Below are 18147 nucleotides of genomic sequence, written 5' to 3' on the forward strand. Positions count from 1 at the left end.
AGCATGGTATATGGCCCACTGTTACTAATGCACCCTACACACTGGGCGATTGCACTGCAAGATATGAACGATCTCATTCATTAATGAACGAGATAACGTTCATATCTGTCAGTGTGGAGGCACCAGCGATGAACGATGCGCGGCCCCGCGCTCGTTCATCGCTGGTGCCCTGTCGGCTGTGCATGCAGGCCAATATGGACGAGATCGTCCATATTTGCCTGCACGTCTACGGAGCCAGGTGACGGGGGGAGTGAAGAAACTTCACTCCCCCCGTCACTGCCCCCCCCCCCCCGCACCGCTGGGTCGCCCGTCTGCCATATCGGCGGTCGGGCAGCTCATCGTCGAGTCTGTAGGGCCCATTACACTGCTATTAGTTCCAGTAGTTCTAGAGTGTGCACAAGCCACTGGAGAAGGACTCTGTAGGGTTCTAGGTGACACTAAAGGGCCTGACATCTTCAACTCATTGTTTTACAAAGAGACGATAAATAAGTAAAAATTAGAAGAAGTTTTGTACCTTTTGGAGTTTGATAAGCATACTATGCATAATAAAAAAAAACCTTAAAACTAAAAAAAAAACTACAGAAGGTACCATTTACTAGTGTAATTACTTATTCTGTAAATATTCCTTTAACAAAATTTTTTTTTATATATCTCAAACATTTAAACTTTTTTGTAGATATGAGAATCAAAGCATATGAACAATGTCTTTGATTCTTTCTAATCAAGTATAATGGAAACCTCGACATTATTGTAATGGATGTTATCTACTTGTTCACTTATTAAAAAGCATGCCATATAGCTGGTAAAGATCTTAAAAGGATACAGAAAAATCATATTAAATAAAAAATTAAATCCAACTGGCCCAAAAAACAAGAAGTTTGTTATTAGTCGCCATACCTGGAGAGAGAAAGAAAAAAAAAAAAACAAACAAAAAAAAAAAACAGTGTGTATGTACTTACATACATAATTTCAATTCCACAACATAATACTAATCTACTGCTAGACCACAATGGGACTACAGTAAATATGCTTTGTGAAAAGGATGGACAACCAATGTTTTACATAAAAACAAGATCTGCTAAAAGTGCCCATACTTTAACAAAAAGTAAATCAAAACGACATAATTTATGCTTGCTGTGCAGCATACAGAAGCAGCTGTTGTCTGCCATCAGTCACTCTCTGATAAATAGGTCTAGACTGGTTGAGGTGATCACGCAATAAGATTGCTGAAAGTCAATCAGCTGTTTATAGGAAAAAACATCCCTATGAAAAGTCTCAAATATACACACACTAGGGAGTGCTTAATTATACATTTCATTCATGCATGTCCTAGAATATCACAAGTCTATATAAATTGTTAAAAAAAAGGTGTAGCTTTCCTTACACCTATACGGGTGTCTTGATTGAATCTCAGAGCTCAAAACTTGGGGGTATATGCAATAGCGGGCGAATTCGCGGCAATTATCGCCGTTTTTTCAATTCGACCAAATTCGCCAGGTGAATTCCGGAAGGTGGCTTCCGGAATTCACCATATGCAATGAAAAACGGATTCGCCAGAGTCGCGGGCGAAAATCGGCCGATTTGGCGGATTTTGCCGCGATTTTAAAAAACCCGAAAAAAAAATGGCGTGGGGTCCCCCCTCCAAAGCATAACCAGCCTCGGGCTCATCGAGCTGGTCCTGGTTCTAAAAATGCAGGGGAAAAATCGGCCAGGGATCCCCCGTATTTTTAAAACCAGCACCGGGCTCTGCGCCTGATGCTGGTGCCAAAAATACGGGGGACAAAAAGAGTAGGGGTCCCCCGTATTTTTAACACCAGCATCGGGCTCCACTAGCTGGACAGATAATGCCACAGCCGGGGGTCACTTTTATGCCGTGCCCTGCGGCCGTGGCATCAAATATCCAACTAGTCACCCCTGGCCGGGGTACCCTGGGGGAGTGGGGACCCCTTCAATCAAGGGGTCCCCCCCCCCAGCCACCCAAGGGCCAGGGGTGAAGCCCGAGGCTGTCCCCCCCCATCCAATGGGCTGCGGATGGGGGGGCTGATAGCCTTTGTGATAAAAAAAAAGATATTGTTTTTTCCATTAGTACTACAAGTCCCAGCAAGCCTCCCCCGCAAGCTGGTACTTGGAGAACCACAAGTACCAGCATGCGGGAGAAAAACGGGCCCGCTGGTACCTGTAGTACTACTGGGAAAAAAATACCCAAATAAAAACAGGACACACACACCTTGATAGTAAAACTTTATTTCATACGCCGACACACACATACTTACCTGTGTTGACACGCCGACTGCAACGATCTCCGACGATCCGAGGGTACCTGTCAAAAAATTATACTCACCTTCCAGCGTCCAGAGGTCCAGGTCCAGAGGTAAATCCACGTACTTTGTAAAAAAACAAACCGAACACGATCCACCGGACTAATGAAAGGGGGCCAATGTTTTCACATTAGACTCCTTTCCCCGAATGCCGGGACATCACGTGACTCCTGTCACTGATGTCCCTTCAGCCAATCAGGAAGCGCTACTGCCGTGGCGCTCACCTGATTGGCTGGACGCCGTCTGTACTCTGACAGCGCCTCGCAAAGCCGCTCCATTACTTTCAATGGTGGGAACTTTGCGGCTAGCGGTGGGGTCACCCGCCGGTCAGCCGCTGACCGGCGGGTGACCTCACCGCTAGCCGCTAAGTTCCCACCATTGAATATAATGGAGGGAGCTGTGCGATGCGCTGTCACAGCGATCAGCCAATCAGGTGAGCGCAACGAAGTTGCGCTTCCTGATTGGCTTAGAGACCTGTCAGTGACAGCTGTCACTGACAGGTCTCAATCGTGGAAAGGTGTCCCATGTGTCAGCATGGGACCCCTTTCAGTCCGTTCTGGAGCGGGTATTTGCGTTTTCTTTTTTTGCCAAGTACGTGGATTTATCTCTGGACCCTGAGGTGAGTATATTGAACTTTGCTTTTCAGGTATCCGTGGATTCTACATGGAGAAGAGGACCGATGTCGGCGTGTGAACATAGGTAAGTATGTGTGTGTCGGTAGTGTGAAATAAAGTTTTACTGTCGACGGTGTGTGTGTCCCGTTTTTATTTGGGTATTTTTTTCCCAGTAGTACTACAGGTACCAGCGGGCCCGCTTTTCTCCCGCATGCTGGTACTTGTGGTTCTCCAAGTACCAGCTTGCGGGGGAGGCTTGCTGGGACTTGTAGTACTAATGGAAAAAACAATATCTTTTTTTTATCACAAAGGCTATCAGCCCCCCCATCCGCAGCCCATTGGATGGGGGGGGGACAGCCTCGGGCTTCACCCCTGGCCCTTGGGTGGCTGGGGGACCCCTTGATTGAAGGGGTCCCCACTCCCCCAGGGTACCCCGGCCAGGGGTGACTAGTTGGATATTTGATGCCACGGCCGCAGGGCACGGCATAAAAGTGACCCCCGGCTGTGGCATTATCTGTCCAGCTAGTGGAGCCCGATGCTGGTGTTAAAAATACGGGGGACCCCTACTCTTTTTGTCCCCCGTATTTTTGGCACCAGCACCAGGCGCAGAGCCCGGTGCTGGTTTTAAAAATACGGGGGATCCCCTGTCAATTTTTTCCCCGCATTTTTAGAACCAGGACCAGCTCAATGAGCCCGAGGCTGGTTATGCTTTGGAGGGGGGACCCCACGCCATTTTTTTTTCTGATTTTACCGTTCCAGCAATAAATAAAAAATAAAAATAATATTTTAAAAAATATATAAATAATATTTGTGCCTCCCCCCAAAAAAAAAAAAAGTACCTAATCCCTTCTAATATAAATAGATCTGCTATTCCCCCCCAAAAAAACACCAAAAAAAACATGTTTAAAATTTTTTTATTTGTTTTCACCCTCCAAAGTGTGGCGGATTGAAAATGACGAATTTGCTGTCTAAAAGCACTGCTGTCGAATTTCCAAACTTGAATTGAATATGCTTTGGTCGAATTGCAGCACTTGTATCATTGCAGAAAAGTCGAATTTGCAAACAGTCGAATTTCAAAAAGACGAATTTTGAAAGTCCGTTTTTTGGTCGGAAAGCACTGCATTGCATAGGCGAATTTTTTTTTTTTGGTCGAAAATGACCCGAAATTCGCCAATTTCGGGAATTCGACCACAATTGCATATACCCCATAGTGTGTAATCAATTTAGTTAATGTGACATTAAGGTCCCTGACTGAGTTTATGAATCTACCAATACACATAGTAGATGTGTACAGCAAACCTACAAAGCCATCACTAAACCTTGACTTAGTTAAGAGAAGCAACTCCCTCCTAACTTGGCAGCCTGCTGCATAGGAGCGAGTCAGAATGATTAACAGAATTTGTGCAAAGTAAATACTCAAGTTTTCTCTGGTGTAGATTATCTAGATCTCTATACATATTACATACATAAGGTGGGGTTCTAAAACCAAAACAAAACTGAAAATGCTAGACAACATAGGGTTTGAACTTATCTGAATTGGCTACACTGAAAGAACATCTATCACGTTGATAAATCATTCTTTTGGATGGTTAGCATTAGAGATTGCTCTAACAGTTTGCACAAAAAGTATTGAACCATGGGAGACCAGTCACATTTTCAAGCAATTTGAGACTTGTGCCAAAAAAATAATAAAAAAAATAAGATTTTACTCACCGGTAAATCTATTTCTCGTAGTCCGTAGTGGATGCTGGGGACTCCGTAAGGACCATGGGGAATAGACGGGCTCCGCAGGAGACTGGGCACTCTATAAGAAAGATTTGGTACTATCTGGTGTGCACTGGCTCCTCCCTCTATGCCCCTCCTCCAGACCTCAGTTAGGATACTGTGCCCGGAAGAGCTGACACAATAAGGAAGGATTTTTTTGAATCCCGGGTAAGACTCATACCAGCCACACCAATCACACCGTATAACTCGTGATACTATACCCAGTTAACAGTATGAAATATAACTGAGCCTCTCAACAGATGGCTCAATAATAACCCTTTAGTTAGGCAATAACTATATACAAGTATTGCAGGCACTCCGCACTTGGGACGGGCGCCCAGCATCCACTACGGACTACGAGAAATAGATTTACCGGTGAGTAAAATCTTATTTTCTCTAATGTCCTAGTGGATGCTGGGGACTCCGTAAGGACCATGGGGATTATACCAAAGCTCCCAAACGGGCGGGAGAGTGCGGATGACTCTGCAGCACCGAATGAGAGAACTCAAGGTCCTCCTCAGCCAGGGTATCAAATTTGTAAAATTTTGCAAACGTGTTTGCCCCTGACCAAGTAGCAGCTCGGCAAAGTTGTAAAGCCGAGACCCCTCGGGCAGCCGCCCAAGATGAGCCCACCTTCCGCGTGGAATGGGCTTTTACAGATTTAGGCTGCGGTAAGCCTACCGCAGAATGCGCCAGCTGAATAGTGCTACAAATCCAGCGCGCAATAAACTGCTTAGAAGCAGGAGCACCTATCTTGTTGGGTGCGTACAGGACAAAAAGCGAGTCAGTCTTTCTGACTCCAGCCGTCCTGGAAACAAAGTTTCAGGGCCCTGACTACATCCAGTAACTTGGAATCCTCCAAGTCCCCAGTAGCCGCAGGCACCACAATAGGTTGGTTCAAGTGAAAAGCAGATACCACCTTAGGGAGAAACTGGGGACGAGTCCTCAATTCTGCCCTATCCATATGAAAAATAAGAATTTACTTACCGATAATTCTATTTCTCGGAGTCCGTAGTGGATGCTGGGGTTCCTGAAAGGACCATGGGGAATAGCGGCTCCGCAGGAGACAGGGCACAAAAGTAAAGCTTTCCGATCAGGTGGTGTGCACTGGCTCCTCCCCCTATGACCCTCCTCCAAGCCAGTTAGGTACTGTGCCCGGACGAGCGTACACAATAAGGGAGGAATTTTGAATCCCGGGTAAGACTCATACCAGCCACACCAATCACACCGTACAACTTGTGATCTAAACCCAGTTAACAGTATGATAACAGCGGAGCCTCTGAAAAGATGGCTCACAACAATAATAACCCGATTTTTGTAACTATGTACAAGTATTGCAGATAATCCGCACTTGGGATGGGCGCCCAGCATCCACTACGGACTCCGAGAAATAGAATTATCGGTAAGTAAATTCTTATTTTCTCTATCGTCCTAGTGGATGCTGGGGTTCCTGAAAGGACCATGGGGATTATACCAAAGCTCCCAAACGGGCGGGAGAGTGCGGATGACTCTGCAGCACCGAATGAGAGAACTCCAGGTCCTCCTTAGCCAGGGTATCAAATTTGTAGAATTTAGCAAACGTGTTTGCCCCTGACCAAGTAGCTGCTCGGCAAAGTTGTAAAGCCGAGACCCCTCGGGCAGCCGCCCAAGATGAGCCCACCTTCCTTGTGGAATGGGCATTTACATATTTTGGCTGTGGCAGGCCTGCCACAGAATGTGCAAGCTGAATTGTATTACACATCCAACTAGCAATAGTCTGCTTAGAAGCAAGAGCACCCAGTTTGTTGGGTGCATACAGGATAACAGCAAGTCAGTTTTCCTGACTCCAGCCGTCCTGGAACATATTTTCAGGGCCCTGACAACATCTAGCAACTTGGAGTCCTCCAAGTCCCTAGTAGGTGCAAGGCACCACAATAAGCTGGTTCAGGTGAAACACTGACACCACCTTAGGGAGAGAACTGGGGACGAGTCCGCAGCTCTGCCCTGTCCGAATGGACAAACAGATATGGGCTTTTTTTGAGAAAAAACCACCAATTTGACACTCGCCTGGTCCAGGCCAGGGCCAAGAGCATGGTCACTTTTCATGTGAGATGCTTCAAATCCACAGATTTGACTGGTTTTAAACCAATGTGATTTGAGGAATCCCAGAACTACGTTGAGATCCCACAGTGCCACTGGAGGCACAAAAGGGGGTTGTATATGCAATACTCCCTTGACAAACTTCTGGACTTCAGGAACTGAAGCCAATTCTTTCTGGAAGAAAATCGACAGGGCCGAAATTTGAACCTTAATGGACCCCAATTTGAGGCCCATAGACACTCCTGTTTGCAGGAAATGCAGGAAACGACCGAGTTGAAATTTCTTTGTGGGGCCTTCCTGGCCTCACACCACGCAACATATTTTCGCCACATGTGGTGATAATGTTGTGCGGTCACCTCCTTTCTGGCTTTGACCAGGGTAGGAATGACCTCTTCCGGAATGCCTTTTTCCTTTAGGATCCGGCTTTCCACCGCCATGCCGACAAACGCAGCTGCGGTAAGTCTTGGAACAGACATGGTACTTGCTGAAGCAAGTCCCTTCTTAGCGGCAGAGGCCATAAGACCTCTGTAAGCATCTCTTGAAGTTCCGGGTACCAAGTCCTTCTTGGCCAATCCGGAGCCATGAGTATAGTTCTTACTCCTCTACGTCTTATAATTCTCAGCACCTTAGGTATGAGAAGCAGAGGAGGGAACACATACACCGACTGGTACACCCACGGTGTTACCAGAACGTCCACAGCTATTGCTTGAGGGTCTATTGACCTGGCGCAATACCTGTCCCGTTTTTTGTTCAGACGGGACGCCATCATGTCCACCTTTGGTATTTCCCAACGGTTTACAATCATGTGGAAAAAACTTCCCGATGAAGTTTCCACTCTCCCGGGTGGAGGTCGTGCCTGCTGAGGAAGTCTGCTTCCCAGTTTCCATTCCCGGGATGAAAACACTGCTGACAGTGCTATCACATGATTTTCCGCCCAGCGAAAAGTCCTTGCAGTTTTTGCCATTGCCCTCCTGCTTCTTGTGTCGCCCTGTCTGTTTACGTGGGCGACTGCCGTGATGTTTTTCCCACTGGATCAATACCGGCTGACCTTGAAGCAGAGGCCTTGCTAAGCTTAGAGCATTATAAATTTACCCTTAGCTCCAGTATATTTATGTGGAGAAAAGTCTCCAGACTTGATCACACTCCCTGGAAATTTTTTCCTTGTGTGACTGCTCCCCAGCCTCTCGGGCTGGGCTCCGTGGTCACCAGCATCCAATCCTGAATGCCGAATCTGCGGCCCTCTAGAAGATGAGCACTCTATAACCACCACAGGAGAGACACCCTTGTCCTTGGATATAGGGTTATCCGCTGATGCATCTGAAGATGCGATCCGGACCATTTGTCCAGCAGATCCCACTGAAAAGTTCTTGCGTGAAATCTGCCGAATGGAATTGCTTCGTAGGAAGCCACCATTTTTACCAGGACCCTTGTGCAATGATGCACTGTTTTTAGGAGGTTCCTGACTAGCTCGGATAACTCCCTGGCTTTCTCTTCCGGGAGAAACACCTTTTTCTGGACTGTGTCCAGAATCATCCCTAGGCACAGCAGACGTGTCGTCGGGATCAGCTGCGATTTTGGAATATTTAGAATCCACCCGTGCTGTTGTAGCAGTATCCGAAATAGTGCTACTCCGACCTCCAACTGTTCCCTGGACTATGCCCTTATCAGGAGATCGTCCAAGTAAGGGATAATTAAGACGCCTTTTCTTCGAAGAAGAATCATCATTTCGGCCATTACCTTGGTAAAGACCCGGGGTGCCGTGGACAATCCAAACGGCAGCGTCTGAAACTGATAGTGACAGTTCTGCACCACGAACCTGAGGTACCCTTAGTGAGAAGGGCAAATTTGGGACATAGAGGTAAGCATCCCTGATGTCCCGGGACACTATATAGTCCCCTTCTTCCTGGTTCGTTATCACTGCTCTGAGTGACTCCATCTTGATTTGAACCTTTGTAAGTGTTCAAAAAAATTTTTTTAGAATAATTCTCACCTAGCCTTCTGGCTTCAGTACCACAATATAGTGTGGAATAATACCCCTTTTCTTGTAGTAGGAAGGGTAATTTAATTATCACCTGCTGGGAATACAGCTTGTGAATTTTTTCCCATACTGCCTCCTTGTCGGAGGGAGACCTTGGTAAAGCAGACTTCAGGAGCCTGCGAAGGGGAAACGTCTCGACATTCCAATCTGTACCCCTGGGATACTACTTGTAGGATCCAGGGGTCCTGTACGGTCTCAGCGCCATGCTGAGAACTTGTCAGAAGCGGTGGAACGCTTCTGTTCCTGGGAATGGGCTGCCTGCTGCAGTCTTCTTCCCTTTCCTCTATCCCTGGGCAGATATGATCTTATAGGGACGAAAGGACTGAGGCTGAAAAGACGGTGTCTTTTTCTGCAGAGATGTGACTTAGGGTAAAAAACGGTGGATTTTCCAGCAGTTGCCGTGGCCACCAGGTCCGATGGACCGACCCCAAATAACTCCTCTTCCTTTATACGGCAATACACCTTTGTGCCGTTTGGAATCTGCATCACCTGACCACTGTCGTGTCCATAACATCTTCTGGCAGTTATGGACATCGCATTTACTCATGATGCCAGAGTGCAAATATCCCTCTGTGCATCTCGCATATATAGAAATGCATCCTTTAAATGCTCTATAGTCAATAAAATACTGTCCCTGTCAAGGGTATCAATATTTTTAGTCAGGGAATCCGACCAAGCCACTCCAGCTCTGCACATCCAGGCTGAGGCGATCGCTGGTCGCAGTATAACACCAGTATGTGTGTATATACTTTTTATGATATTTTCCAGCCTCCTGTCAGCTGGTCCTTGAGGACGGCCCTATCTATAGACGGTACCGCCACTTGTTTTGATAAGCGTGTGAGCGCCTTATCCACCCTAAGGGGTGTTTCCCAACGCGCCCTAACTTCTGGCGGGAAAGGGTATACCGCCCATAATTTTCTATCGGGGGGAACCCACGCATCATCACACACTTTATTTAATTTATCTGATTCAGGAAAAACTATGGTAGTTTTTTCACATCCCACATAATACCCTCTTTTGTGGTACTTGTAGTATCAGAAATATGTAACACCTCCTTCATTGCCTTTAACGTGTGGCCCTAATAAGGAATACGTTTGTTTATTCACCGTCGACACTGGATTCAGTGTCCCTGTCTGTGTCGACCGACTAAAGTAAACGGGTGTTTTAAAACCCCTGACGGTGTTTTTGAGACGTCTGGACCGGTACTAATTGTTTGTCGGCCGTCTCATGTCGTCAACCGACCTTGCAGCGTGTTGACATTATCACGTAATTCCCTAAATAAGCCATCCATTCCGGTGTCGACTCCCTAGAGAGTGACATCACCATTACAGGCAATTGCTCCGCCTCCTCACCAACATCGTCCTCCTACATGTCGACACACACGTACCGACACACAGCACACACACAGGGAATGCTCTGATAGAGGACAGGACCCACTAGCCCTTTGGAGAGACAGAGGGAGAGTTTGCCAGCACACACCAAAAACGCTATAATTATATAGGGACAACCTTATATAAGTGTTTTCCCTTATAGCATCTTTTTTATATATTTCTAGCGCCAAATTAGTGCCCCCCCTCTCTGTTTTAACCCTGTTTCTGTAGTGCAGTGCAGGGGAGAGCCTGGGAGCCTTCCCTCCAGCCTTTCTGTGAGGGAAAATGGCGCTGTGTGCTGAGGAGATAGGCCCCGCCCCTTTTTCGGCGGCCTCGTCTCCCGCTCTTAACGGATTCTGGCAGGGGTTAAATATCTCCATATAGCCTCCGGAGGCTATATGTGAGGTATTTTTAGCCAAAATAGGTATTCATTTGCCTCCCAGGGCGCCCCCCTCCCAGCGCCCTGCACCCTCAGTGACTGCCGTGTGAAGTGTGCTGAGAGGAAAATGGCGCACAGCTGCAGTGCTGTGCGCTACCTTTAGAAGACTGAGGAGTCTTCTGCCGCCGATTCTGGACCTCTTCTTACTTCAGCATCTGCAAGGGGGCCGGCGGCAAGGCTCCGGTGACCATCCAGGCTGTACCTGTGATCGTCCCTCTGGAGCTGATGTCCAGTAGCCGAGAAGCCAATCCATCCTGCACGCAGGTGAGTTCACTTCTTCTCCCCTAAGTCCCTCGTTGCAGTGATCCTGTTGCCAGCAGGACTCACTGTAAAATAAAAAACCTAAGCTAAACTTTTCTAAGCAGCTCTTTAGGAGAGCCACCTAGATTGCACCCTTCTCGGCCGGGCACAAAAATCTAACTGGCTTGGAGGAGGGTCATAGGGGGAGGAGCCAGTGCACACCACCTGATCGGAAAGCTTTACTTTTGTGCCCTGTCTCCTGCGGAGCCGCTATTCCCCATGGTCCTTTCAGGAACCCCAGCATCCACTAGGACGATAGAGAAATCAGATAAGGGCTTTTTACAAGACAAAGCCGCCAATTCTGACACACGCCTGGCCGAAGCCAAGGCCAATAACATGACCACTTTCCACGTGAGATATTTCAGATCCACAGTTTTAAGTGGTTCAAACCAATGTGATTTTAGGAAATTCAACACCACATTGAGATCCCAAGGTGCCACGGGAGGCACAAAAGGGGGCTGAATATGAAGCACTCCCTTTACAAAAGTCTGAACTTCAGGCAGTGAAGCCAGTTCTTTCTGGAAGAAAATCGACAGGGCCGAAATCTGGACTTTAATGGAACCCAATTTTAGGCACATAGTCACTCCCGACTGCAGGAAGTGTAGAAAGCGACCCAGCTGAAATTCCTCTGTTGGGGCCTTCTGAGCCTCACACCACGCAACATATCTTCGCCAAATACGGTGATAATGGTTCGCGGTTACTTCTTTCCTGGCTTTTATTAGCGTAGGAATGACTTCCACCGGAATGCCCTTTTCCTTTAGGATCCGGAATTCAACCGCCATGCCGTCAAACGCAGCCGCGGTAAGTCTTGGAACAGACAGGGCCCCTGCTGCAGCAGATCCTGTCTCAGCGGTAGAGGCCATGGGTCCTCCGATATCATTTCCTGAAGTTCCGGGTACCAAGCCCTTCTGGGCCAATCCGGAACCACGAGTATCGTTCTTACTCCTCGCCTTCTTATTATTCTCAGTACCTTTGGTATGAGAGGCAGAGGAGGGAACACATAAACCGACTGGTACACCCACGGTGTCACTAGAGCGTCCACAGCTATCGCCTGAGGGTCCCTTGACCTGGCGCAATATCTCTTTAGCTTTTTGTTGAGGCGGGACGCCATCATGTCCACCTGTGGCCTTTCCCAACGGTTTACCAACAGTAGGAAGACTTCTGGATGAAGTCCCCACTCTCCCGGGTGTAGGTCGTGTCTGCTGAGGAAGTCTGCTTCCCAGTTGTCCACTCCCGGAATGAACACTGCTGACAGTGCTAGTACGTGATTTTCCGCCCATCGGAGAATCCTTGTGGCTTCTGCCATTGCCATCCTGCTTCTTGTGCCGCCCTGTCGGTTCACATGGGCGACTGCCGTGATGTTGTCTGACTGGATCAGTACCGGCTGGTTTTGAAGCAGGGGTCTTGCCTGACTTAGGGCATTGTAAATGGCCCTTAGTTCCAGAATATTTATATGTAGGGAAGTCTCCTGACTTGACCATAGTCCTTGGAAGTTTCTTCCCTGTGTGACTGCTCCCCAGCCTCGAAGGCTGGCATCCATGGTCACCAGGACCCAGTCCTGTATGCCGAATCTGCGGCCCTCTAGAAGATGAGCACTCTGCAGCCACCACAGTAGAGACACCCTGGTCTTTGGAAAATAAGAATTTACTTACCGATAATTCTATTTCTCGTAGTCCGTAGTGGATGCTGGGAACTCCGTAAGGACCATGGGGAATAGCAGCTCCGCAGGAGACTGGGCACAAAAGTAAAGCTTTAGGACTACCTGGTGTGCACTGGCTCCTCCCCCTATGACCCTCCTCCAAGCCTCAGTTAGGATACTGTGCCCGGACGAGCGTACACAATAAGGAAGGATTCATGAATCCCGGGTAAGACTCATACCAGCCACACCAATCACACCGTACAACTTGTGATATGAACCCAGTTAACAGCATGATAATAGAGGAGCCTCTGAATAGATGGCTCACAACAACAATAACCCGATTTAGTTAACAATAACTATGTACAAGTATTGCAGACAATCCGCACTTGGGATGGGCGCCCAGCATCCACTACGGACTACGAGAAATAGAATTATCGGTAAGTAAAATCTTATTTTCTCTGACGTCCTAGTGGATGCTGGGAACTCCGTAAGGACCATGGGGATTATACCAAAGCTCCCAAACGGGCGGGAGAGTGCGGATGACTCTGCAGCACCGAATGAGAGAACTCCAGGTCCTCCTCAGCCAGGGTATCAAATTTGTAGAATTTAGCAAACGTGTTTGCCCCTGACCAAGTAGCTGCTCGGCAAAGTTGTAAAGCCGAGACCCCTCGGGCAGCCGCCCAAGATGAGCCCACCTTCCTTGTGGAATGGGCTTTTACAGATTTTGCCTGTGGCAGGCCTGCCACAGAATGTGCAAGCTGAATTGTACTACAAATCCAACGAGCAATAGTCTGCTTAGAAGCATGAGCACCCAGCTTGTTGGGTGCATACAGGATAAACAGCGAGTCAGATTTTCTGACTCCAGCCGTCCTGGAAACATATTTTCAGGGCCCTGACTACGTCCAGCAACTTGGAGTCCTCCAAGTCCCTAGTAGCCGCAGGTACCACAATAGGCTGGTTCAGGTGAAACGCTGAAACCACCTTAGGGAGAAATTGAGGACAAGTCCTCAATTCTGCCCTGTCCGTATGAAAAATTAGGTAAGGGCTTTTATAGGATAAAGCCGCCAATTCTGACACACGCCTGGCCGAAGCCAAGGCCAACAGCATTACCACTTTCCATGTGAGATATTTTAAGTCCACAGTGGTGAGTGGTTCAAACCAATGTGATTTTAGGAACCCCAAAACTACATTGAGATCCCAAGGTGCCACTGGAGGCACAAAAGGAGGCTGTATATGCAGTACCCCCTTGACAAACGTCTGAACTTCAGGAACTGAAGCCAGTTCTTTCTGGAAGAAAATCGACAGGGCCGAAATTTGAACCTTAATGGACCCCAATTTTAGGCCCATAGACACTCCTGTTTGCAGGAAATGCAGGAATCGGCCCAGTTGAAATTCCTCTGTCGGGGCCTCCCTGGCCTCGCACCACGCAACATATTTACACCAAATGCGATGATAATGCTTTGCTGTTACATCCTTTCTGGCTTTAATCAAAGTAGGGATGACTTCATCTGGAATGCCTTTTTCCTTCAGGATCCGGCGTTCAACCGCCATGCCGTCAAACGCAGCCGCGGTAAGTCTTGGAACAGACAGGGTCCTTGCTGGAGCAGGTCCCTTCTTAGAGGTAGAGGCCACGGGTCCTCTGTGAGCATCTCTTGAAGTTCCGGGTACCAAGTCCTTCTTGGCCAATCCGGAGCCACGAGTATAGTTCTTACTCCTCTCCGTCTTATAATTCTCAGTACCTTGGGTATGAGAGGCAGAGGAGGGAACACATACACCGACTGGTACACCCACGGTGTTACCAGAGCGTCCACAGCTATTGCTTGAGGGTCCCTTGACCTGGCACAATACCTGTCCAGTTTTTTGTTGAGGCGGGACGCCATCATGTCCACCTTTGGTTTTTCCCAACGGTTCACAATCATGTGGAAGACTTCTGGGTGAAGTCCCCACTCTCACTGGTGGAGGTCGTGCCTGCTGAGGAAGTCTGCTTCCCAGTTGTCCACTCCCGGAATGAACACTGCTGACAGTGCTATCACATGATTTTCCGCCCAGCGAAGAATCCTTGCAGCTTCTGCCATTGCCCTCCTGCTTCTTGTGCCGCCCTGTCGTCCGACTGGATCAGCACCGGCTGACCTTGAAGCAGCGGTCTTGCTAGGCTTAGAGCATTGTAAATGGCCCTTAGCTCCAGGATATTTATGTGAAGTGATGTCTCCAGGCTTGACCACAAGCCCTGGAAATTCCTTCCCTGTGCGACTGCTCCCCAGCCTCGCAGGCTGGCATCCGTGGTCACCAGGACCCGGTCCTGAATGCCGAATCTGCGGCCCTCTAAAAGATGAGCACTCTGTAACCACCACAGGAGAGACACCCTTGTCTTTGGTGACAGGGTTATCCGCTGATGCATCTGAAGATGCGATCCGGACCATTTGTCCAGCAGGTCCCACTGGAAAGTTCTTGCGTGGAATCTGCCGAATGGGATTGCTTCGTAGGAAGCCACCATTTTTCCCAGGACCCTTGTGCATTGATGCACTGAGACTTGGCCTGGTTTTAGGAGGTTTCTGACTAGCTCGGATAACTCCCTGGCTTTCTCCTCCGGGAGAAACACCTTTTTCTGGACTGTGTCCAGGATCATCCCTAGGAATAGAAGACGCGTCGTCGGGATCAGCTGCGATTTTGGAATATTGAGAATCCAACCGTGCTGCCGCAACACTACCTGAGATAGTGCTACCCCGACTTCCAACTGTTCCCTGGATCTTGCCCTTATCAGGAGATCGTCCAAGTAAGGGATAACTAAAACTCCCTTCCTTCGAAGGAGTATCATCATTTCGGCCATTACTTTGGTAAAGACCCGGGGTGCCGTGGACAATCCAAACGGCAGCGTCTGAAACTGATAGTGACAGTTCTGTACCACAAACCCGAGGTACCCTTGGTGAGAAGGGTAAATTGGGACATGGAGGTAAGCATCCTTGATGTCCAGAGACACCATATAATCCCCTTCTTCCAGGTTCGCAATCACCGCTCTGAGTGACTCCATCTTGAATTTGAACCTCTGTATGTAAGTGTTCAAGGATTTTAGATTTAAAATAGGTCTCACCGAGCCGTCCGGCTTCGGTACCACAAACAGCGTGGAATAATACCCCTTTCCCTGTTGCAGGAGGGGTACCTTGATTATCACCTGCTGGGAATACTGCTTGTGAATGGCTTCTAATACCGCCTCCCTGTCGGAGGGAGACGTCGGTAAAGCAGACTTTAGGAAACGGCGAGGGGGAGACGTCTCGAATTCCAATTTGTACCCCTGAGATACCACCTGAAGGATCCAGGGGTCCACGTGTGAGTGAGCCCACTGCGCGCTGAAATTCTTGAGACGGGCCCCCACCGTGCCTGAGTCCGCTTGTAAAGCCCCAGCGTCATGCTGAGGACTTGGCAGAGGCGGGAGAGGGCTTCTGTTCCTGGGAACTGGCTGTTTGCTGCAGCCTTTTTCCTCTCCCCCTGCCACGGGGCAGAAATGAGGAGCCTTTTGCTCGCTTGCCCTTATGGGGCCGAAAGGATTGCGCCTGATAATACGGCGTCTTCTTATGTTGAGAGGCTACCTGGGGTAAAAATGTGGATTTCCCAGCAGTTGCCGTGGCTACCAGGTCTGATAGACCTACCCCAAATAACTCCTCCCCTTTATAAGGCAATACTTCCATATGCCTTTAGGAAACCGCATCACCTGACCACTGCCGCGTCCATAACCCTCTTCTGGCAGAAATGGACAGCGCACTTACTCTTGATGCCAGTCGGCAGATATCCCTCTGTGCATCACGCATATAAAGAAATGCATCTTTCAAATGCTCTATAGTCAGTAATATACTGTCCCTGTCTAGGGTATCAATATTGTCCGTCAGGGAATCCGACCAAGCCACCCCAGCACTGCACATCCAGGCTGAGGCGATTGCTGGTCGCAGTATAACTCCCGTGTGAGTGTATATACATTTTAGGATATTCTCATGCTTTGTCAGCAGGTTCCTTAAGGGCGGCCGTCTCAGGAGAGGGTAGTGCCACCTGTTTAGACAAGCGTGTGAGCGCTTTATCCACCCTAGGGGGTGTTTCCCAACGTGCCCTATCCTCTGGCGGGAAAGGGTATGATGCCAATAACCTTTTAGGAATTATCAGTTTTTTATCGGGGGAAACCCACGCTTCATCACACACTTCATTTAATTCCTCAGATGTAGGAAAAACTACAGGCAGTTTTTTCTCACCAAACATAATACCCTTTTTAGTGGTACTTGTATTATCAGAAATATGTAAAACATTTTTCATTGCCTCAATCATGTAACGTGTGGCCCTACTGGAAGTCACATTCGTCTCTTCATCGTCGACACTGGAGTCAGTATCCGTGTCGGCATCTGTGTCTGCCATCTGAGGTAACGGGCGTTTTAGAGCCCCTGATGGCCTTTGAGACGCCTGGACAGGCACAAGCTGAGTAGACGGCTGCCTCATGTCATCAACCGTCTTTTGTAAAGAGCTGACACTGTCACGTAAGTCCTTCCATAAGCCCATCCACTCAGGTGTCGACTCCCTAGGGGGTGACATCTCTATTACAGGCAATTGCTCCGCCTCCACATCATTTTCCTCCTCAAACATGTCGACACAATTGTACCGACACAGCACACACACAGGGAATGCTCTGATAGAGGACAGGACCCCACTAGCCCTTTGGGGAGACAGAGGGAGAGTATGCCAGCACACACCAGAGCACTAATATATATATATATATATATATATATATATATATATATATATATATATATATATATATATATATATATATATATATATATATATATATATATATATATATATATATATATATATATAGGGATACCACTATATAATGTGTTTTCCCCTTATAGCTGCTGATATTATCAAACTGCGCCAATTAGTGCCCCCCCTCTCTTTTTTACCCTTTTCTGTAGTGCAGGACTGCAGGGGAGAGTCAGGGAGACGTCCTTCCAGCGGAGCTGTGAGGGAAAATGGCGCCAGTGTGCTGAGGAGATAGGCTCCGCCCCCTTCTCGGCAGACTTTTCTCCCGCATTTTGCTGTATTCTGGCAGGGGTTAAAATACATCCATATAGCCCTGGGGGTTATATGTGATGTATTTTCGCCAGCCAAGGTGTTTTTATTGCTGCTCAGGGCGCCCCCCCCTAGCGCCCTGCACCCTCAGTGACCGGAGTGTGAAGTGTGCCTGAGGAGCAATGGTGCACAGCTGCAGTGCTGTGCGCTACCTTGTTGAAGACTGATGTCTTCTGCCGCCGATTTTTCCGGACCTCTTCTTCCTTCTGGCTCTGTAAGGGGGCCGGCGGCGCGGGTCTGGGACCGGACTCCGAGGCTGGGCCTGTGTTCGGTCCCTCTGGAGCTAATGGTGTCCAGTAGCCTAAGAAGCCCAAGCTGGCTGCAAGCAGGCAGGTTCGCTTCTTCTCCCCTTAGTCCCTCGATGCAGTGAGCCTGTTGCCAGCAGGTCTCACTGAAAATAAGAAACCTAAAACTAACTTTTTTTAAGAAGCTCAGGAGAGCCCCCTAGATTGCACCCTGCTCGGTCGGGCACAAAAA

General features: G+C 48.3%; 1 protein-coding gene across 3 annotated transcripts in view; it reads right to left on the bottom strand.

The window, feature by feature from the left end:
- Positions 1-18147, bottom strand: part of DERL2 (derlin 2) — a 70679-nt gene that overhangs the window by 37747 nt on the left and 14785 nt on the right. For all 3 annotated transcript variants that reach the window (XM_063953682.1, XM_063953681.1, XM_063953683.1), the window contains exon 3: positions 824-897. In XM_063953682.1, the coding sequence (XP_063809752.1) occupies positions 824-897 (74 nt within the window). The remainder of the gene's footprint in view (positions 1-823; positions 898-18147) is intronic.

The sequence above is a fragment of the Pseudophryne corroboree genome, chromosome 2, assembly GCF_028390025.1.
Source record: "Pseudophryne corroboree isolate aPseCor3 chromosome 2, aPseCor3.hap2, whole genome shotgun sequence".
In the NCBI taxonomy this organism is placed as follows: domain Eukaryota; kingdom Metazoa; phylum Chordata; class Amphibia; order Anura; family Myobatrachidae; genus Pseudophryne; species Pseudophryne corroboree.